Here is a 23,265-nt window from a genome sequence, read left to right as displayed (position 1 = left end):
AGGAGAGGAGAGAAGGACCAGAGGGAGGAGAGGAGAGAAGGACCAGAGGGAGGAGAGGAGAGAAGGACCAGAGAGAGGAGAGGAGAGGAGAGAAGCACCAGAGAGAGGAGAGGAGAGGAGAGAAGGACAAGAGAGATGAGAGGAGAGAAAGACCAGAGAGATGAGAGAAGGACCAGATAGATGAGAGGAGAGGAGAGGAGGACCAGAGAGAGGAGAGGAGAGAAGGACCAGAGAGAGGAGAGAAGGACCAGAGGGAGGAGAGGAGAGAAGGACCAGAGAGAGGAGAGGAGAGGAGAGAAGGACCAGAGAGAGGAGAGGAGAGGAGAGAAGGACAAGAGAGATGAGAGGAGAGAAAGACCAGAGAGATGAGAGAAGGACCAGATAGATGAGATGAGAGGAGAGAAGGACCAGAGAGAGGAGAGAATGACCAGAGGGAGGAGAGGAGAGAAAGACCAGAGAGAGGAGAGAAGGACCAGAGGGAGGAGAGGAGAGGAGGACCAGCGAGAGGAGAGGAGAGAAGGACCAAAGAGAGGACAGGAGAGAAAGACCAGAGAGAGGAGAGAAGGACCAGAGAGATGAGGAGAGGAGGAGGAGAGGAGAGGAGAGGAGAGGAGAGGAGAGGAGAGGAGAGGAGAGGAGAGGAGAGGAGAGGAGAGGAGAGGAGAGGAGAGGAGAGGAGAGGAGAGGAGAGGAGAGGGTGGAGAAGAGAGAAGGACCAGAGAGATGAGAGGAGAGAAGGACCAGAGGGAGGAGAGGAGAGAAAGCCCAGAGGGAGGAGAGGAGAGAAGGACCAGAGGGAGGAGAGGAGAGAAGGACCAGAGAGAGGAGAGGAGAGGAGAGAAGGACCAGAGAGATGAGAGGAGAGAAGGACCAGAGAGATGAGAGGAGAGAAGGACCAGAGGGAGGAGAGGAGAGAAGGACCAGAGAGAGGAGAGGAGAGGAGGACCAGTGAGATGAGAGTAGAGAAGGACCAGAGGGAGGAGAGGAGAGAAGGACCAGAGGGAGGAGAGGAGAGAAGGACCAGAGGGAGGAGAGGAGAGAAGGACCAGAGAGAGGAGAGGAGAGGAGAGAAGGACCAGATGGAGGAGAGGAGAGAAGGACCAGAGAGAGGAGAGGAGAGGAGAGAAGGACCAGAGAGAGGAGAGGAGAGGAGAGAAGGACAAGAGAGATGAGAGGAGAGAAGGACCAGAGAGATGAGAGGAGAGAAGGACCAGAGGGAGGAGAGGAGAGAAGGACCAGAGAGAGGAGAGGAGATGAGGACCAGAGAGATGAGAGGAGAGAAGGACCAGAGGGAGAAGAGGAGAGAAGGACCATAGAGATGAGAGGAGAGGAGAGAAGGACCAGAGAGAGGAGAGGAGAGAAGGACCAGAGGGAGGAGAGGAGAGAAGGACCAGAGAGAGGAGAGGAGAGGAGAGAAGGACCAGAGGGAGGAGAGGAGAGAATGACCAGAGGGAGGAGAGGAGAGAAGGACCAGAGAGAGGAGAGGAGAGGAGAGAAGGACCAGAGAGAGGAGAGGAGAGGAGAGAAGGACAAGAGAGATGAGAGGAGAGAAAGACCAGAGAGATGAGAGACGGACCAGATAGATGAGAGGAGAGGAGAGGAGGACCAGAGAGAGGAGAGGAGAGAAGGACCAGAGAGAGGAGAGAAGGACCAGAGAGATGAGAGGAGAGAAGGACCAGAGAGAGGAGAGAAGGACCAGAGGGAGGAGAGGAGAGAAAGACCAGAGGGAGGAGAGAGAGAGGACCAGAGGGAGGAGAGGAGAGGAGGACCAGAGAGATGAGAGGAGAGAAGGACCAGAGAGAGGAGAGGAGAGAAAGACCAGAGAGAGGAGAAAAGAACCAGAGAGATGAGAGGAGAGAAGGACCAGAGAGAGGAGAGGAGAGAAGGACCAGAGAGAGGAGAGAAACACCAGAGGGAGGAGAGGAGAGAAACACCAGAGGGAGGAGAGGAGAGAAGGACCAGAGAGAGGAGAGGAGAGGAGAGAAGGAAATCAGTCCTCTCTCTGTTCTGTTGACTATGAGTGGTTTGGGTTAAGAGGGACAGCGTTAAGGGAATCAGTCCTTTCTCTGTGTGGTCAATATACCCCTTAGAGAAACTATGCTGGCTGAGGAGCTGGAATGAGACCAGGACAACGCCTCTCTGTGTAGTAAGTAGACATAGACTGCATCCCAAATAGCATCCTATTCCCTATATAGTCAACTACGTTTGACCAGGGCCCGTGGCTAAGGGCCATGAAGTTATGGAGCACTGCTGGTCACGTGGCTAAGGGCCATCAAGTTATGGAGTACTGCTGGTCCCGTGGCTAAGGGCCATGAAGTTATGGAGCACTGCTGGTCCCGTGGCTAAGGGCCATGAAGTTATGGAGCGCTGTTGGTCCCGTGGCTAAGGGCCATGAAGTTATGGAGTATCTTCCTGTCTCTCTAGTCCCTCTGTCTGTGTCCCAAATGGCACCCTATTCCCGGTATGGTGCATTACTTTTGACCAGGGGCAATAGTGCACTATATAGAGAATAGTGTGCCATTTGAACGCCCTGTGTAATTGCAGTGGCAGGATGACTGGAGCTGTCCACAGTCTATTCCTAACCAAACATGAACATAAATACACTGAGAGAATGCTACTTCTATAACAAGGAGGGTAAAGAAAGCACTGAAACAGATTGAGATGGAGGCTGATGCTCTTCTTGGCAGTGACGTATGTATATTCCAGGAGGACCTGTATCAACAAAAGTTGACTAGAGTCTTACAGTTCTCCACAGAGGCAGGCTGGCAGACAGACAGTAAAACACAGAGGCAGGCTGGCAGACAGACAGTAAAACACAGAGGCAGGCTGGCAGACAGACAGTAAAACACAGAGGCAGGCTGGCAGACAGACAGTAAAACACAGAGGCAGGCTGGCAGACAGACAGTAAAACACAGAGGCAGGCTGGCAGACAGACAGTAAAACACAGAGGCAGGCTGGCAGACAGACAGTAAAACACAGAGGCAGTCTGGCAGACAGACAGTAAAACACAGAGGCAGGCTGGCAGACAGACAGTAAAACACAGAGGCAGGCTGGCAGACAGACATTTCTCCACAGATGCAGGCTGGCAGACAGACAGTAAAACACAGAGGCAGGCTGGCAGACAGACAGTAAAACACAGAGGCAGTCTGGCAGACAGACAGTAAAACACAGAGACAGTCTGGCAGACAGACAGTAAAACACAGAGGCAGGCTGGCAGACAGACAGTAAAACACAGAGGCAGTCTGGCAGACAGACAGTAAAACACAGAGGCAGGCTGGCAGACAGACAGTAAAACACAGAGGCAGTCTGGCAGACAGACAGTAAAACACAGAGGCAGGCTGGCAGACAGACAGTAAAACACAGAGGCAGGCTGGCAGACAGACAGTAAAACACAGAGGCAGTCTGGCAGACAGACAGTAAAACACAGAGGCAGGCTGGCAGACAGACAGTTCTCCACAGACGCAGGCTAGCAGACAGACAGTAAAACACAGAGGCAGTCTGGCAGACAGACAGTAAAACACAGAGGCAGGCTGGCAGACAGACAGTAAAACACAGAGGCAGTCTGGCAGACAGACAGTAAAACACAGAGGCAGTCTGGCAGACAGACAGTAAAACACAGAGGCAGGCTGGCAGACAGACAGTAAAACACAGAGGCAGGCTGGCAGACAGACAGTAAAACACAGAGGCAGTCTGGCAGACAGACAGTAAAACACAGAGGCAGTCTGGCAGACAGACAGTAAAACACAGAGGCAGGCTGGCAGACAGACAGTAAAACACAGAGGCAGGCTGGCAGACAGACAGTAAAACACAGAGGCAGTCTGGCAGACAGACAGTAAAACACAGAGGCAGGCTGGCAGACAGACAGTAAAACACAGAGGCAGGCTGGCAGACAGACAGTAAAACACAGAGGCAGTCTGGCAGACAGACAGTAAAACACAGAGGCAGTCTGGCAGACAGACAGTAAAACACAGAGGCAGTCTGGCAGACAGACAGTAAAACACAGAGGCAGGCTGACAGACAGACAGTAAAACACAGAGGCAGGCTGGCAGACAGACAGTAAAATACGGAGGCAGGCTGGCAGACAGACAGTAAAATACGGAGGCAGGCTGGCAGACAGACAGTAAAATACGGAGGCAGGCTGGCAGACATACAATAAACACACCGTAGCAGCCATCTCCTGCTACTGTAGGACTGGACAGTGTGTCTGTCTGTGTGTGTGTGTATGTGGCTGTGTATGTGTGTGTGTGTGTGTAAAGGTGACAGTGTCACCGTGGCCTCCCTCTATTAATAGGTGACTCAACCAACCAGCCAATGCTGTACAGCTTTACAATGTCACATACATTCCACAGGGAGGGGTGGGGCTGGAAGGTCGAGTGAGATGTCTCTGCTTGAGAAAAACCTACAGTATGTGGAGAAATATGCCTGCAGATATGCTTGAAATATGCCAGGAATATATCTGAAATATGCCTGCAAATATCCGGCTTGGCCCCAGGATGCTTGGTGGTAAACCCTGGTAGCCCGAAGACACAGGTTGCATGGCACCATATTCCCTACGTAGTGCACTACTTTTGACCAGAGCCCATAGGGAATAGGGTGACATTTGGGACGCAACCACAGACTGTGTATAACTGTGTATAAACTCAACTGTGGCAGCAGGATGTGGCTGAGAGGAGAAAACAGCTTTTACAATGGAGCTAACCCCTCCCTGCATATCACCAGGGTATGCCAAACCAACATTCCTGATGTGGTATGGCAATCATCAATATAGAACACTGTTATGTGGACTCACACAGAACCATCAGAACTCTGGGGAACAACAAGTGAATTCTAGAAGCTGGAACACTTCTACCTTTGGACAGAGTTCCTTTTCATAAATAGTTAGTCAACAGAGTGTACTGTAATGTTTATATTCTTAGTGCTAGACCAACATGGAATCCTGACAGAATGAGTTAGTAGGTGAGTAGGTAATACAGCACAGGGGCATACAGTACATGCTTCACACACACACACGATCACTATCACACGCTGGCACGCACACACACACGCACGCACACGCATGCGCGCGCACACACGCTGCGTGTACACACACATTCAGTTTATATGCTTCAGTCATGCTTTATTTCCAGACCTATCTAAGGAGATGTTGTGTTACTTTGTTAAATGAAAGGTCTGTTTAGTATGAGTCCATATCTATCCCCTGTTTACATGAAAGCTTAGAGAAAAACTGTGTACTTTCCCAGACTGGGGTTTTCCACACTCTGTCTGTCCGTCTGTCTGTCTGTCACTCTTCAGACCTAAATCCCCTCATCCAATTGATTGGTCACACGTTCACAGATCCCATTTACAGATCACAGTCTGTGTATCCACTGAGTCTCACTGCCACCGTGTGATGCCAGCATGACTCTTCTAGCCACATTACAGGCCTCTGAAAGATGGCTGACTGTGTCCTACAGTTCTGACAGGGAGAGATATAGAGGGAGATGGATGACTGTGTCCTACAGTACTGACACAGAGAGATATAGAGGGAGATGGCTGACTGTGTCCTACAGCACTGACACAGAGAGTTAGAGGGAGATGGCTGACTGTGTCCTACAGTACTGACACAGAGATATATAGAGGGAGATGGCTGACTGTGTCCTACAGTACTGACACAGAGAGGTATAGAGGGAGATGGCTGACTGTGTCCTACAGTACTGACACAGAGAGATATAGAGGGAGATGGATGACTGTGTCCTACAGTACTGACACAGAGATATATAGAGGGAGACGGATGACTGTGTCCTACAGTACTGACACAGAGATATATAGAGGGAGATGGCTGACTGTGTCCTACAGTACTGACACAGATAGATATAGAGGGAGATGGATGACTGTGTCCTACAGTACTGACACAGAGAGATATAGAGGGAGATGGCTGACTGTGTCCTACAGTACTGACACAGATAGATATAGAGGGAGATGGATGACTGTGTCCTACAGTACTGACACAGAGAGATATAGAGAGAGATGGATGACTGTGTCCTACAGTACTGACACAGAGAGATATAGAGGGAGATGGATGACTGTGTCCTACAGTACTGACACAGAGAGATATAGAGGGAGATGGCTGACTGTGTCCTACAGTACTGACACAGATAGATATAGAGGGAGATGGATGACTGTGTCCTACAGTACTGACACAGAGATATATAGAGGGAGATGGATGACTGTGTCCTACAGTACTGACACAGAGATATATAGAGGGAGATGGATGACTGTGTCCTACAGTACTGACACAGAGAGATATAGAAGGAGATGGATGACTGTGTCCTACAGTACTGACACAGAGATATATAGAGGGAGATGGCTGACTGTGTCCTACAGTACTGACATAGAGAGATATAGAGGGAGATGGATGACTGTGTCCTACAGTACTGACACAGAGAGATATAGAGGGAGATGGCTGACTGTGTCCTACAGTACTGACACAGAGAGATATAGAGGGAGATGGATGACTGTGTCCTACAGTACTGACACAGAGAGATATAGAGGGAGATGTGCAGCTGTAGTGTGTGTGTCAGTGTGTGTGTGTGTGTGTGTGTGTGTGTGTGTGTGTGTGTGTGTGTGTGTGTGTGCACATACTTTGAAATGCCTTATTATAAAACATGGTGCTGCTATGTCGCTATGCAATGCTCAGCCTGCACCTGTATTAAAAGGTATTTTTCCTTTCAAGAGGTCTTCAGGCCTTCACCTGTTGTTCTCAGGTGCTCTGAAACACTCCCCTTTTTTTTTTATTTAACCTTTATTTAACCAGGTAAGCCAGTTGAGAACAAGTTCTCATTTACAACTGCGACCTGGCCAAGATAAAGCAAAGCAGTGCGATAAAAACAACAACACAGAGTTACATATGGGGTAAAACAAAACATAAAGTCAAAAATACAACAGAAAATAGAAAATATATATACAGTGTGTGCAAATGTAGCAAGTTATGGAGGTAAGGCAATAAATAGGCCATAGTGCAAAATAATTACAATTAGTATTAACACTGGAATAATAGATGTGCAAGAGATTATGTGCAAATAGAGATACTGGGGTGCAAATGAGCAAAATAAATAACAATATGGGGATGAGGTAGTTGGGTGGGCTAATTTCAGATGGGCTGTGTACAGGTGCAGTGATCTGTAAGGTACTCTGATAACTTATGCTTAAAGTTAGTGAGGGAGATAAGAGTCTCCAGCTTCAGAGATTTTTGCAGTTCGTTCCAGTCATTGGCAGCAGAGAACTGGAAGGAATGGCAGCCAAAGGAGGTGTTGGCTTTGGGGATGACCAGTGACATATACCTGCTGGGGCGCATACTACGGGTGGGTGTTGCTATGGTGACCAATGAGCTAAGATAAGGTGGGGATTTGCCTAGCAGTGATTTATAGATGGCCTGGAGCCAGTGGGTTTGGCGACGAATATGTAGTGAGGACCAGCCAACAAGAGCGTACAGGTCACAGTGGTGGGTAGTATATGGGGCTTTGGTGACAAAACGGATGGCACTGTGATAGACTACATCTAATTTGCTGAGTAGAGTGTTGGAGGCTATTTTGTAAATGACATCGCCGAAGTCAAGGATCGGTAGCATAGTCAGTTTTACGAGGGCATGTTTGGCAGCATGAGTGAAGGAGGCTTCGTTGCGAAATAGGAAGCTGATTCTGGATTTAACTTTGGATTGGAGATGCTTAATGTGAGTCTGGAAGGAGAGTTTACAGTCTAACCAGACACCTAGATATTTGTAGTTGTCCACATACTCTAGGTCAGACCCATCGAGAGTAGTGATTCTAGTCGGGTGGGCGGGTGCCAGCAGCGTTCGATTGAAGAGCATGCATTTAGTTTTACTTGTGTTTAAGAGCAGTTGGAGGCTACGGAAGGAGTGTTGTATGGCATTGAAGCTTGTTTTGAGGTTTGTTAACACAGTGTCCAATGAAGGGCCAGATGTATACAAAATGGTGTCGTCTGCGTAGAGGTGGATCTGAGAATCACCAGCAGCAAGAGCGACATCACTGATATACACAGAGAAAAGAGTCGGCCCAATAATTTAACCCTGTGGCACCCCATAGAGACTGCCATAGGTCCAGACAACAGGCCCTCCGATTTGACACATTGAACTCTATCTGAGAAGTAGTTGGTGAACCAGGCGAGACAGTCATTTGAGAAACCAAGGCTATTTAGTCTGCCAATAAGAATGCGGTGGTTGACAGAGTCGAAAGCCTTGGCCAGGTCGATGAAGACGGCTGCACAGTACTGTCTATTATTGATCGTGGTTATAATATCGTTTAGGACCTTGAGCGTGACTGAGGTGCACCCATGACCAGCTCGGAAACCGGATTGCATAGCGGAGAAGGTACAGTGTGATTCGAAATGGTCGGTGATCGGTTTGTTAACTTGGCTTTCAAAAACTTTCGAAAGGCAGGGCAGGATGGATATAGGTCTGTAACAGTTTGGATCTAGAGTGTCACTCCCTTTGAAGAGGGGGATGACCGCGGCAGCTTTCCAATCTCTGGGGATCTCAGACGTTACGAAAGAGAGGTTGAACAGGCTAGTAATAGGGGTTGCAACAATTTCGGCGGCTTATTCTAGAAAGAAAGGGTCCAGATTGTCTAGCCCAGATGATTTGTAGGAGTTCAGATTTTGCAGCTCTTTCAGAACATCAGCTGTCTGAATTTGTGTGAAGGAGAAGCGGGGGGGGCATGGGCAAATTGCAGCGGAGGGTGCAGAGCTGGTGACCGGGGTAGTGGTAGCCAGGTGGAAAGCATGGCCAGCCGTAGCAAAATGCTTGTTGAAATTCTCGATTATTGTAGATTTATCGGTGGTGATAGTGTTTCCTAGCCTCAGTGCAGTGGGCAGCTGGGAGGAGGTGCTCTTATTCTCCATGGACTTTACAGTGTCCCAAAACTTTTTGGAGTTAGTGCTGCAGGATGCAAATTTCTGTTTGAAAAAGCTAGCCTTTGCTTTCCTAACCGCTTGTGTATATTGGTTCCTAACTTCCCTGAAAAGTTGCATATTGCGGAGGCTATTCGATGCTAATGCAGTACGCCACAGGATGTTTTTGTGCTGGTCAAGGGCAGTCAAGTCTGAGGAGAACCAGGGGCTATATCTGTTCTTAGTTCTGCATTTTTTGAATGGGGCATGCTTATTTAAGATTGAGAGGAAAGCACTTTTAAAGAACATCCAGGCATCCTCTACTGACGGAATGAGATCAATATCCATCCAGGATACCTGGGCCAGGTCAATTAGGAAGGCCTGCTTGCTAAAGTGTTTTAGGTAGTGTTTGACAGTGATGAGGGGTGGTCGTTTGACCGCGGACCCGTTACCGGCGCAGGCAATAAGGCAGTGATCGCTGAGATCCTGGTTGAAGACAGCGGAGGTGTATTTAGAGGGTGAATTAGTCAGGATGAGAGTGTGCTAACGCAGTGAATAACTCAAACTTAGGGAGGAGGTTTCTGATGTTAACATGCAAAAAGCCAATGCTTTTACAGTTACAGAAGTCAACAAATGATAGCTCTTGGGGAGTAGGAGTGATACTGGGGGCTGCAGGGCCTGGGTTAACCTCTACATCACCAGAGGAACAGAGGAGGACTAGAATAAGGATACGGCTAAAGGCTTTAAGAACTGGTCTTCTAGTGCGTTGGGTACAGAGAGTAAAGGGGGCAGATTTCCGGGCGTTGTAGAATAGATTCAGGGCATTATGTACAGACAAGGATATGGAAGGATATGAGTACAGTGGAGGTAAACCTAAGTGTTGGGTAACAATGAAAGAGATAGCATCACTGGAGGCACCGATTGAGCCGGTCTCCGCATGTATGGGGGGTGGAACAAAGGAGCTATTTGAGGCAGTTTGAGAGGGACTTGGTACTTTACAGTGAAATTGTATAATAAGAACTAACTGGAACAGCAATAGGCAAGGCATATTGACATGGGAGAGAGGCATAAAGCAATCACAGGTGTTATTCGAGAGAGCTAAGACAACAACTGGTAATGGCGATGAAGGTTTGGGCTGAGGCTAAACAGATAAACAGGACAGGGTACCGTGTAAAGGAACAGTCCAGCAGGCATCAGCTGCGCAGCTGAGTGATCATAAGGTCCAGTGAACAGCAATATGTGAGTCCGAGAGCAGTTCGAATTGGTGCTACAGCACTGGCTAGCAGGAAGCACGGCTGTTGTTTGCGTGTGCTAGGGGGCCGGGGCTAGCAGATGGATCTTCGTGGTCGTCGCAACGGGAAGCCTGTTGAAACCACAGACGATTACGTCGGCAGACCAGTCGTGATGGATCGGCGGGGCTCCGTGTCGACTCTAGGAGGTCCAGTCCGGTTGACAGAGAGGTAGATAGCCGGGAGATGGGCCTGACTCGAGGCTAGCTCAAGGCTGATTAGCCAACAACAACATCCATTTGGTTGCAGCTAGCTAGTTGCGATGATCCGGAGTTAAAGGTCTAGTGATTCAGTGATTCCGGCAGAAAAATCGATATGTTCTGGGTCGATAACGCGCTGTGCAGACAGTGCAGACTGGCCGATAATAGTCCAGGCTAGCGCTGGCTGGTAGGTAGTGCAGGCCACGGACAATGGTGAAAAACCGCTAACGGTGGCTAATAGCAAGTAGCTGTTAGCTGGCTACTCCCGTCCGGTAGACAGAGAGGTAGATAGCCGGGATATGGGCCTGGCTCAAGGCTAGCTCAAGGCTAACTGGTGCTTGCTTCGGGGGCAGTGGTGATTAGCCAACAGCAACATCCATTCGGTTGCGGCTAGCTAGTTGCGATCCGGTGTTAATGTCCAGTGATTCAGTTATTCCGGCAGAAAATCCGATGTTCTGGATGAAAACCGCTAACGGTGGCTAATAGCAAGTAGCTAGTTAGCTGGCTAGCTAGTTTCAACTGGAGATTCTAGATAAAAGGTAAGTCAATAATAAAATCCGTTCCACATTGAGTGAGGCGGGTTGCAGGAAAGTATATTTAGTAGAAGGATGATAAGTGTGATAGGGAAATATGTACGAAAAATACAAAAAAATACAAAAAACTGGCTATTTACACGGACACACACATAGTTCACGACCGCACTGCTACGCCATCTTGGATTGGAAAGCTTTTGACAGCCAAAAGTGTGTATGACTGCAGACACTAAAATCAGAGTCCCACATAACACCCTATTCCCTATGTAGTGCACTACATTTGACCAGAACCCTATGGGCCCTGGTGAAAAGCAGTGCACTACGTAGGGAATAGGGTGCCATTAGGCACACAGTCTAAAGCCTCTCTCTGTCACAGTGCAAAGCTTCTGTCTAATCAGGACCAGGATTTGGCTGTGAGCCAGGAAGACTTAGCACCCTGCAAACAGAGCGACAAGGGTGGCACTAGCAACAGCCAGGGTCTCATACCATCCCCCTGAGACTGAGTAATGGAATACTGTCTAATGGATAGTGATACCATGTTTTCAAAGGACCATGCACGAAGAGAAAATACAAATACCTAATCAATATGATTGAATTGATGAAGTAGGCATTCCAATCCATTCTATTCCATTCTATTGTGTTGTATCATATTGTATAGTATAGTATAGTGTTGTATAATATTGTATAGTATAGTGTAGTGTTGTATCATATTGTATAGTATAGTGTTGTATCATATTGTATAGTATAGTGTAGTGTTGTATCACATTGTATAGTATAGTGTTGTATCATATTGTATAGTATAGTATAGTGGTGTATCATATTGTATAGTATAGTGTTGTATCATATTGTATAGTATAGTGTTGTATCACATTCTATAGTATAGTGTTGTATAATATTTTATAGTATAGTGTTGTATCATATTATATAGTATAGTATAGTGTTGTATCATATTGTATAGTATAGTGTAGTTTTGTATCATATTGTATAGTACAGTGTTGTATCATATTGTATAGTATAGTGTTGTATCATATTTTATAGTATAGTGTAGTTTTGTATCATATTGTATAGTATAGTGTAGTTTTGTATAATATTGTATAGTGTAGTGTTGTATCATATTGTATATTGTAGTATAGTGTTGTATCATATTGTATAGTATAGTATAGTGTTGTATCCTATTGTATAGTATAGTGTTGTATCATATTGTTTGGAATAGTGTTGTATCATATTGTATAGTACAGTGTTGTATCATATTGTATAGTATAGTGTTGTATCATATTGTATAGTGTAGTGTTGTATCATATTTTATAGTATAGTGTAGTTTTGTATCATATTGTATAGTATAGTGTTGTATCATATTGTATAGTATAGTATAGTATAGTGTTGTATCATATTGTATAGTATAGTGTTGTATCATATTGTTTAGTATAGTGTGGTGTTGTATAGTATAGTGTTGTATCATTTGTATAGTATAGTGTTGTATCATATTGTATAGTATAGTGTTGTATAATATTGTATATTTTAGTGTTGTATTCCTACCTGTGCGATTCTGCATTTCAGCTCAGCTCTCTCCAGTTCCCATGCACATGTGTCCTTAGTGTACTGCAGCTGTAGTTCACTCCTCTTAGACTCCTCTCTCTTCACCTCTAGCTGCACCTCCTCCACTACTGTCTTCAGATCCAACAAAATCCTTCTGTTCTCCCCACCCTGAGAATCAATACACCAACACAGAGCAACAATAATCCTTCTGTTCTCCCCACCCTGAGAATCAATACAGCAACACAGAGCAACAATCATCCTTCTGTTCTCCCCACCCTGAGAATCAATACAGCAACACAGAGCAACAATCATCCTTCTGTTCTCCCCACCCTGAGAATCAATACAGCAACACAGAGCAACAATCATCCTTCTGTTCTCCCCACCCTGAGAATCAATACAGCAACACAGAGCAACAATCATCCTTCTGTTCTCCCCACCCTGAGAATCAATACAGCAACACAGAGCAACAATCATCCTTCTGTTCTCCCCACCCTGAGAATCAATACAGCAACACAGAGCAACAATCATCCTTCTGTTCTCCCCACCCTGAGAATCAATACAACAACACATAGTTAGCTGTAGTTGGTGACCCACAATAAATACATTCAGAAACATTCAGAAAATCGTATCTAAAACAAAACGTAGTTCAACTAGTAGTGAACCAGATGTATAATCTAAAACACAGAATAAAATATCTCCCTGTGCTTAAGTGTGCACTTATTTCAATTAGGCCTACTTGTATCTCAGCAACTTGTCTTAAAAGTATCTCCTTCTCTTGTATCCATTCTTCCTTGTCCTGTCCGTGGCGTTTCTTTAAGCCCTCAAATTTCTTTTTCAGGCGAGAGTGATGAGTCCCTGGCTCATGCGCCCGAACTTGCCCCCGAGGAAGCTCCAGTGATGTTCCAACAGTTCCAGAATGAGACTGTTCGTAGAACTGAGTGACTGTGGGCGGGGAGGAGAAGGTCCTGAGCGGGCTGCGACTCTTCCCCCTGCCCCTCTCTCGTTCTCTTTCCACCCGGGAGCAGGGAACGAATTCCCAGCCCTGCGCTGGCACGTACCCGCCACCGCCCCCCCCTCCACTACGCAAACCTGACCCATTTCCGAACGCGCCATTCCACATTTCTCAACGTCCAGTGACAAACAAACACAAAATGATGACAGCCTTCGGTTGACGGGTGCCTTCAGTTGTCGTTGCAGCAGCAGCATAATTATCCGAAGCCGGCGATTCCCCCGGTCGTGTCCGTCTCTCTCACGGCTGAACCAGCAGCAGTTCCAGCCCCTGCAGCGATGTGCGCTTTTGTCCCTTCCATGTCACCGCGCCATGCCAAGGTCAACAATCGGTCAGAGTTCTGTATTTATTATCCAAACTTCTGTAGGCTATTCATTATTCCTACATTGAAAAGTACAGTAAAATGCAATGCTGCTGAATTGCTGGGTACGGTCATCGCCTAGGCTACTGCCCTGTGCGGTGCGCTGTGTGGGTGAAGTCACCCAGTAGGCTGTTGCGTGGACAGGAAGAGTACCCAATTATACACCTAGCCCACTGATGTAAGAGCTGGGGAGTATTTTTACACCCTGTAACCATGCATATCCTTTTTCTCAATAACCCTACTGGGTAGCGTAGGCTACTAAGTAACGGAGCTGGTAGCAGGTCGCGCGGAAGCCGCGTGAAGAACTATTAATGAATCACGTCTGTTTACTACCGGGACCATTATGTCGCGGCCTCTAAAGAAGTTGTGACTGCGGAATGCGGATCAAGTGGTAGACTAGGCTATCCAAAGGGTTGTGACCGTGACCATAGCGATACATCTGTTTAGCGCGCTGGTTATAGCCTAATGTTTGTTTATTGGGTTCACAAGCAAAAACCAACTGTTGCACAGCGCGTCAATGCGCACATATATACAGTAGCCAAGCCAAACACTGGAACAACGTTTATGTATTCGCAGTTAGTTTGCATCCTATTTTGATATAAGAAAAGGCTATGCTCCTATATTTCACAATACCCTTCATTGCCTTCAAATCTCTGAATAGATTTGGGACATCTGAAAACAACTTACCTGTTATGCAATGTCCAGCTGTTTAATATCTTAAAGGCCTCCAAAACCAAAACACCAGAATAAGCTATCCAAAAGGTATTTCTAGGTCAATTTTTAATGAAAATCAGAGTGGTCCACAAATCCAACGGAAATAACCGTCTTGGTCAGAGTTTTCTATTTTCTGATGCCTTCATTGACAACTTGACCAGAGGAATGGCGAAAGCCCCGCGCACTTCTCCCTCACAGCTGGTCTTAATACAGTATATGACGTCAAATCACCATAGCGGGATGGAAATCGACGTGTGTTCCCGCCCCAGTCGCAGTGGCCAGTAGAACTTTGGGATAAACAAGTCCATATCCAGCACTAATCAAATCAAATGTTATTGGTCACGTGCACATATTTTGCAGATGTTATCGCAGGTGCTGCGAAATGCTTATGTTTTTTTTAGCTACAACAGTGATGTAATACCTAACAATACAAAACAATACACCCAAATCCCCCAAATAAAGTAATTAAGAAATATCAGAAGGAGCAATGTCAGAGTCCAGAATATAAATATATTTGTATATGATGGTGTGTATAGACATTATGGACAGTATATGAATAGAAAAGGTGTGTACAGCAGAAGTTATATAGGATGAGCCATGACTAGAATACAGTATATACATATGAAGTGGGTAAAACAGTATATAAACATTATTAAAGTGACCAGTGTTCAATAACTATGTAAATAGAGCAGCAGTTACTATTTTTCCTTTAGTTTATTTAGCAAATGTTTCTTACTTACTTTTAAAAACTCTGCATTGTTGGTTAAGGGCTCATAAGTAAGCATTTCACAGTAAGGCCTACACCTGCTGTATTTGGCGCATGTGACAAATAATATTTGATTTGATTTGAGTCTCTAAAGTGCTGGGTAGAGTACTGGGTGGTAGCCGGCTAGTAACAGTGGCTAAGTTCAGGGCAGGTTACTGAGTGGATGAGGCTAGTGGTGACTATTTAACATTCTGATGGCCTGGAGATAGAAGCTGTTTTTCAGTCTCTCGGTCCCAGCTTTGATGCACCTGTACTGTCTCCGCTTCTAAATGGTAGTGGGGTGAACAGCCCATGGCTCGGGTGGCTGAGGTCCAATTGCCGTAACAGGCGGTGATACAGCCCGACAGGATGCTCTCAATGGTGCATCTGTAGAAGTTTGTGAGGGTTTTAGGGGCCAAGACAAATTTCTTCAGCCTCCCCACTGCGGCACCGTCGATGTGGATGGGGGGGCGTACTCTCTCTGCTGTCTCCTGAAGTCCACGATCAGCTCCTTCGGTTTGTTAACGTTGAGGGAGAGGTTATTTTCGTGGCACCACTCCGCCAGGGCCCTCACCTCCTCCCTGTAGGCGGTCTCGTCGTTGTTGGTAATCAGACCTACCACTGTTGTGTCGTCTGCAAACTTGATGATTGAGTTGGAGACGTGCGTGGCCACGCAGTCATGGGTGAACAGGGAATACAGGAAGGGGCTGAGCAAGCACCCTTATGCGGCCCCTGTGTTGAGGATCAGCGTAGTGGAGGTGTTGTTTCCTACCTTCACCACCTGGGGTCGGCCCGTCAGGAAGTCCAGGGTCCAGTTGCACAGGGCGGGGTTCAGACCTTGGGGGCAATGATGAGCTGTAGTCGATGAACAGCATTCTTACATAGGTATTCCTCTTGTCCATATGGGATAGGGCAGTGTGCAGTGTGATGGTGATTTCGTCATCCGTGGATCTGTAAGGGCGGTATGCAAATTGGAGTGGGTCTAGGGTGTTGGGTAAGGTGGAGGTGATATGATCCTTAACTAGCCTCTCAAAGCACTTCACGATGATATAAGTGAGTGCTATGGGGCAATAGTCATTTAGTTCAGTAACCTTTGCTTTCTTGTGTACAGGAACAATGGTGGACATCTTGAAGCAAGTGGGGACAACAGACTGGGATAGGGAGAGATTGGATATGTCTGTAAACACTCCAGCAAGCTGGTCTGCGCATGCTCTGAGGACACGGCTTGGGATGCCGTCTGGGCCGGCAGCCTTGAAAGGGTTACCATAGTTACATGCCTCATGAGCAGCAGTGACCCATGTCGGATGTTAACACGCTTAAATGTCTTACTCACGTTGGCCACGGAGAACGAGAGCCCACAGTCCTTGGGAGCGGGCCGCGTCGGTGGCACTGTGTTACCCTCAAAGCGGGCGAAGAAGGTGTCTAGCTTGTGTTGGTGTCTGTGATGTGGCTGGTTTCTCTTTATAAGCCACATACGTCTGGTGTCTGAGCCGTTGAATTGGGACTCCACTTCGTTCCTGTGCTGTGCCTGTACAGTTCTGGCCTTCATGTTAAGACCCGGTAGCAATATTTGTCACACAATTTAGTGTCATCAGGGCCGGCCCAGGCATAAGCGACATAAGCGGTCGCTTAGGGCCCCAAAACCCTAAGGGGCCCCAACCCCCAAAAACCCTCTGTCTGGGTCTCAACTTACTGTTGAGAGTTAGAATAGTAGAATATACAAGGTGCAAGTTCGAAATTTGGTTGCACATCAGCAATTTGACAGTCACTCAGCCATGTTAGCTAACAATTTTTAGATTGGTAAGTTAGTCTAGCCAGCTTTCTACATTTGTAGTAATCACGGCCAAATATTGACCAGGCATGCAGGCCCAGGGGCTCTGACCTCCAGGGGGCCCCCAATTGATTTTGTTAGAACTAAATCTCACTTAGGGCCCCCCCAAAAGGCTAGAGCTGGCCCTGAGTGTCATATCACTGTCAAAGACATTCTTAAGTGTCTTCTAGCTGGCATAAGGAGGATGCAAAAGCATCGTAGGAATGTCCTGAACGGCACCTTCTTCTCTATATAGATGCAGTAAATAGGACAATGGAACGCAGACCGTGGCGGAAGGAAGAAGCACGCCGGATTGGCGCGCGTTCAACAAATCTGATCTGATCTAACAAAGTGGATATTCGTCAAATCCATCATGATTGATGTCTTGTAACAGGCCCACAATGTGGTTACTAAAGTCAGATTTGGATATACAATATTTAGCTGTTTTCGCTGCATAACACTTAGAAGTAGTCCCTTTTCAGGTTTAGAACAAGTAACTGATAAATGCTAACTCCCATTCGTATAAGCTTGTAGCATAGCTAGCATAGAGAAATCGGTGGTGGTAGTCAAAGTCCTTTTTATCTGTAATGCAGTTGATTGGTAACGATGACATGAACATGTATTGGGGTTGACGTCCATACAAGCATTATACTCCGATTTTTACCTCAACATAGTGTGAAATACACATATAAACAATATCCTAAATGTAGGCTAATTTAGCTGGGGGACAATGAGGAAATTCTGGATCTTTCCCCAACGGCATCTTTCCCCTACACGTTTCCATGGCCAAAAATTTAAAATAAAAAAAAATCCATTGTTTTGGGTCGTGTTCCATTGACCTCTTTACCGGGCTCTGGTCAAAAGTAGTGCACTATGTAGGGAATAGGGTGACATTTGGGACACATCCATATAGACTACAGTACAGCAGTAGGATCATTCTGAGACTATTTCTATGGCTATTTAAACACGCTGTGGTATCTGATGTCATTGGGAGGAGGACTAATTACCTAGACTGGACCCAAATAATGTCCCCACAAATGTCCCAAATAATGTCAACCCAGAGATAGAGTGAACTGGGAGGGATATCAGAGTGCACCTCATCATGTGGTGATCTGGTAAATATAGGCTACGTCTGGATCTGCACTTAGACCGGTTGACAACTTTACTGTGATGTACTTCGTAGGTGACCTAAATGGCTCAGGCTCAGATGTGAAAATCTGCCACACCTCAACACGTACACTGAGAGCATCCTGACTGGTTGCATCACCGCCTGGTAGGCAACCGCTCGGCCTCCGACCGCAAGGCACTACAGAGGGTAGTGCGTACGGCCCAGTGCATCACTGGGGCCGAACTCCCTGCCATCCAGGACCTCTATACCAGGCGGTGTCAGAGGAAGGCCCTAGAAATTGTCAAAGACTCCAGCAACCCTAGTCCATAGACTGTTCTCTCTGCTACCGCACGGCAAGCGTGCCAAGTCTAGGTCCAAAAGGCTTCTTAATAGCTTCTACCCCCAAGCCATAAGACTCCTGAACAGCTAATCATGGCTACCCAGACTATTAGCATTGTTCCCCCCAACCCACCCCCTCTTTTACGCTGCTGCTACTCTGTTTATTATCTATGCATAGTCACTTTAACTCTCCCCACATGTACATATTATCTCAATTACCTCGACTAACCGGTGCCCCCGCACATTGCCTCTGTACCGGTACCCCCTGTATATAGCCTCCCTTCTGTTATTTAATTTTACTGCTGCTCTATAATTATTTGTTTTATTTTATTTCTTACTGATCTATTTTTTACTTAACACTTTTTGTCTTAAAACTGCATTGTTGTTTAAGGGCTTGTAAGTAAGCATTTCACTGTAAGGTCTACACCTGTTGTATTCGGCGCATGTGGCAAATACAATTTGATTTGATTTGATTTGAGTGTACACACTTAAAAATGTTGTCTTGCCCATTGACCCTCTGAATGGCACACAAACACAATCCATGTCTCAATTGTCTCAAGGCTTAAAGATCCTTCTTTAACCTGTCTCCTCCCCTTCATCTACACTGGTTGAAGTGGATTTAACAAGTGACATCAATAAGGGATCATAGCTTTCACCTGGATTCACCTGGTCAGTCTATGTCATGGAAAGAGCAGGTGTCCTTAATGTTTTGTATATTCAGTGTAGATGATGTGCTAATACTCCAGGTTAATGCTCTGTTGATGGATTAGGTGTCCCTAACACTGCTATACACCAGGTTAATGCTCTGTTGATGGTTTAGGTGTCCCTAACACAGCTATACTCCAGGTTAATGCTCTGTTGATGGTTTAGGTGTCCCTAACACTGCTATACACCAGGATAATGCTCTGTTGGTGGATTAGGTGTCCCTAACACTGCTATACACCAGGTTAATGCTCTGTTGATGGTTTAGGTGTCCCTAACACTGCTATATACTAGGTTAATGCTCTGTTGGTGGATTAGGTGTCCCTAACACTGCTATACACCAGGTTAATGCTCTGATGATGGATTAGGTGTCCCTAACACTGCTATACTCAAGGTTAATGCTCTGTTGATGGATTAGGTGTCCCTAACACTGCTATACTCCAGGTTAATGCTCTGTTGATGGTTTAGGTGTCCCTAACACTGCTATACACCAAGTTAATGCTCTGTTGGTAGATTAGGTGTCCCTAACACTGCTATACACCTGGTTAATGCTCTGTTGATGGATTAGGTGTCCCTAACACTGCTATACTCCAGGTTAATGCTATGTTGATGGTTTAGGTGTCCCTAACACTGCTATACATCAGGTTAATGCTCTGTTGATGGTTTAGGTGTCCCTAACAATGCTATACACCAGGTTAATGCTCTGTTGATGGATTAGGTGTCACTAACACTGCTATACACCAGGTTAATGCTCTGTTGATGGTTTATGTGTCCCTAACACTGCTATACACCAGGTTAATGCTCTGTTGGTGGATTAGGTGTCCCTAACACTGCTATACACCAGGTTAATGCTCTGTTGATGGATTAGGTGTCCCTAACACTGCTATACTCCAGGTTAATGCTCTGTTGATGGATTAGGTGTCCATAACACTGCTATACTCCAGGTTAATGCTCTGTTGATGGATTAGGTGTCCCTAACACTGCTATACTCCAGGTTAATGCTCTGTTGATGGTTTAGGTGTCCCTAACACTGCTATACACCAGGTTAATGCTCTGTTGGTGGATTATGTGTCCCTAACACTGCTATACACCAGGTTAATGCTCTGTTGATGGGTTAGGTGTCCCTAACACAGCTATACTCCAGGTTAATGTTCTGTTGATGGTTTAGGTGTCCCTAACACTGCTATACACCAGGTTAATGCTCTGTTGGTGGATTAGGTGTCCCTAACACTGCTATACACCAGGTTCATGCTCTGTTGATGGATTAGGTGTCCCTAACACTGCTATCCTCCAGGTTAATGCTCTGTTGATGGATTAGGTGTCCATAACACTGCTATACTCCAGGTTAATGCTCTGTTGATGGATTAGGTGTCCCTAACACTGCTATACTCCAGGTTAATGCTCTGTTGATGGATTAGGTGTCCCTAACACTGGTATACTCCAGGTTAATGCTCTGTTGATGGTTTAGGTGTCCCTAACACTGCTATACACCAGGTTAATGCTCTGTTGATGGATTATGTGTCCCTAACACTGCTATACACCAGGTTAATGCTCTGTTGATGGTTTAGGTGTCCCTAACACTGCTATACTCCAGGTTAATGCTCTGTTGATGGATTAGGTGTCCCTAACACTGCTATACTCCAGGTTAATGCTCTGTTGATGGATTAGGTGTCCCTAACACTGGTATACTCCAGGTTAATGCTCTGTTGATGGTTTAGGTGTCCCTAACACTGCTATACACCAGGTTAATGCTCTGTTGATGGATTATGTGTCCCTAACACTGCTATACACCAGGTTAATGCTCTGTTTATGGTTTAGGTGTCCCTAACACTGCTATACACCAGGTTAATGCTCTGTTGGTGGATTAGGTGTCCCTAACACTGTTATACACCAGGTTAATACTCTGTTGATGGTTTAGGTGTCCCTAACACTGCTATACTCCAGGTTAATGCTCTGTTGATGGATTAGGTGTCCCTAACACTGCTATACACCAGGATAATGCTCTGTTGATGGATTAGGTGTCCCTAACACTGCTATACACCAGGTTAATGCTCTGTTGATGGTTTAGGTGTCCCTAACACTGCTATACACCAAGTTAATGCTCTGTTGGTAGATTAGGTGTCCCTAACACTGCTATACACCTGGTTAATGCTCTGTTGATGGATTAGGTGTCCCTAACACTGCTATACTCCAGGTTAATGCTATGTTGATGGTTTAGGTGTCCCTAACACTGCTATACATCAGGTTAATGCTCTGTTGATGGTTTAGGTGTCCCTAACAATGCTATACACCAGGTTAATGCTCTGTTGATGGATTAGGTGTCACTAACACTGCTATACACCAGGTTAATGCTCTGTTGATGGTTTATGTGTCCCTAACACTGCTATACACCAGGTTAATGCTCTGTTGGTGGATTAGGTGTCCCTAACACTGCTATACACCAGGTTAATGCTCTGTTGATGGATTAGGTGTCCCTAACACTGCTATACTCCAGGTTAATGCTCTGTTGATGGATTAGGTGTCCATAACACTGCTATACTCCAGGTTAATGCTCTGTTGATGGATTAGGTGTCCCTAACACAGCTATACTCCAGGTTAATGTTCTGTTGATGGTTTAGGTGTCCCTAACACTGCTATACACCAGGTTAATGCTCTGTTGGTGGATTAGGTGTCCCTAACACTGCTATACACCAGGTTCATGCTCTGTTGATGGATTAGGTGTCCCTAACACTGCTATACTCCAGGTTAATGCTCTGTTGATGGATTAGGTGTCCATAACACTGCTATACTCCAGGTTAATGCTCTGTTGATGGATTAGGTGTCCCTAACACTGCTATACTCCAGGTTAATGCTCTGTTGATGGATTAGGTGTCCCTAACACTGGTATACTCCAGGTTAATGCTCTGTTGATGGTTTAGGTGTCCCTAACACTGCTATACACCAGGTTAATGCTCTGTTGATGGATTATGTGTCACTAACACTGCTATACACCAGGTTAATGCTCTGTTGATGGTTTAGGTGTCCCTAACACTGCTATACTCCAGGTTAATGCTCTGTTGATGGATTAGGTGTCCCTAACACTGCTATACTCCAGGTTAATGCTCTGTTGATGGATTAGGTGTCCCTAACACTGGTATACTCCAGGTTAATGCTCTGTTGATGGTTTAGGTGTCCCTAACACTGCTATACACCAGGTTAATGCTCTGTTGATGGATTATGTGTCCCTAACACTGCTATACACCAGGTTAATGCTCTGTTTATGGTTTAGGTGTCCCTAACACTGCTATACACCAGGTTAATGCTCTGTTGGTGGATTAGGTGTCCCTAACACTGTTATACACCAGGTTAATACTCTGTTGATGGTTTAGGTGTCCCTAACACTGCTATACTCCAGGTTAATGCTCTGTTGATGGATTAGGTGTCCCTAACACTGCTATACTCCAGGATAATGCTCTGTTGATGGATTAGGTGTCCCTAACACTGCTATACACCAGGTTAATGCTCTGTTGATGGTTTAGGTGTCCCTAACACTGCTATACTCCAGGTTAATGCTCTGTTGATGGATTAGGTGTCCCTAACACTGCTATACTCCAGGTTAATGCTCTGTTGATGGATTAGGTGTCCCTAACACTGCTATACACCAGGTTAATGCTCTGTTGATGGTTTAGGTGTCCCTAACACTGCTATACACCAGGTTAATGCTCTGTTGATGGTTTAGGTGTCCCTAACACAGCTATACTCCAGGTTAATGCTCTGTTGATGGTTTAGGTGTCCCTAACACTGCTAGACACCAGGTTAATGCTATGTTGATGGTTTGGGTGTCCCTAACACTGCTATACACCAGGATAATGCTCTGTTGGTGGATTAGGTGTCCCTAACACTGCTATACACCAGGTTAATGCTCTGTTGATGGTTTAGGTGTCCCTAACACTGCTATACACTAGGTTAATGCTCTGTTGGTGGATTAGGTGTCCCTAACACTGCTATACACCAGGTTAATGCTCTGATGATGGATTAGGTGTCCCTAACACTGCTA

General features: G+C 46.0%; 1 protein-coding gene across 1 annotated transcript in view; it reads right to left on the bottom strand.

The window, feature by feature from the left end:
- The window catches only part of LOC121585949, a 28,256-nt gene extending 14,323 nt beyond the window's left edge, over nt 1-13,933 (bottom strand). The window contains exons 1-2 of the mRNA XM_041902306.2: nt 13,178-13,933; nt 12,442-12,609 (exon numbers count right to left, since the gene is read on the bottom strand). Coding sequence (XP_041758240.2) covers nt 12,442-12,609; nt 13,178-13,561 — 552 coding nt within the window. The 5' untranslated portion in view covers nt 13,562-13,933. The remainder of the gene's footprint in view (nt 1-12,441; nt 12,610-13,177) is intronic.
- Nucleotides 13,934-23,265: the final 9,332 nt, after the last annotated feature.

This window comes from Coregonus clupeaformis, chromosome 17 (genome assembly GCF_020615455.1).
Source record: "Coregonus clupeaformis isolate EN_2021a chromosome 17, ASM2061545v1, whole genome shotgun sequence".
In the NCBI taxonomy this organism is placed as follows: domain Eukaryota; kingdom Metazoa; phylum Chordata; class Actinopteri; order Salmoniformes; family Salmonidae; genus Coregonus; species Coregonus clupeaformis.
This window is presented reverse-complemented; position numbering and strand designations above follow the sequence as displayed.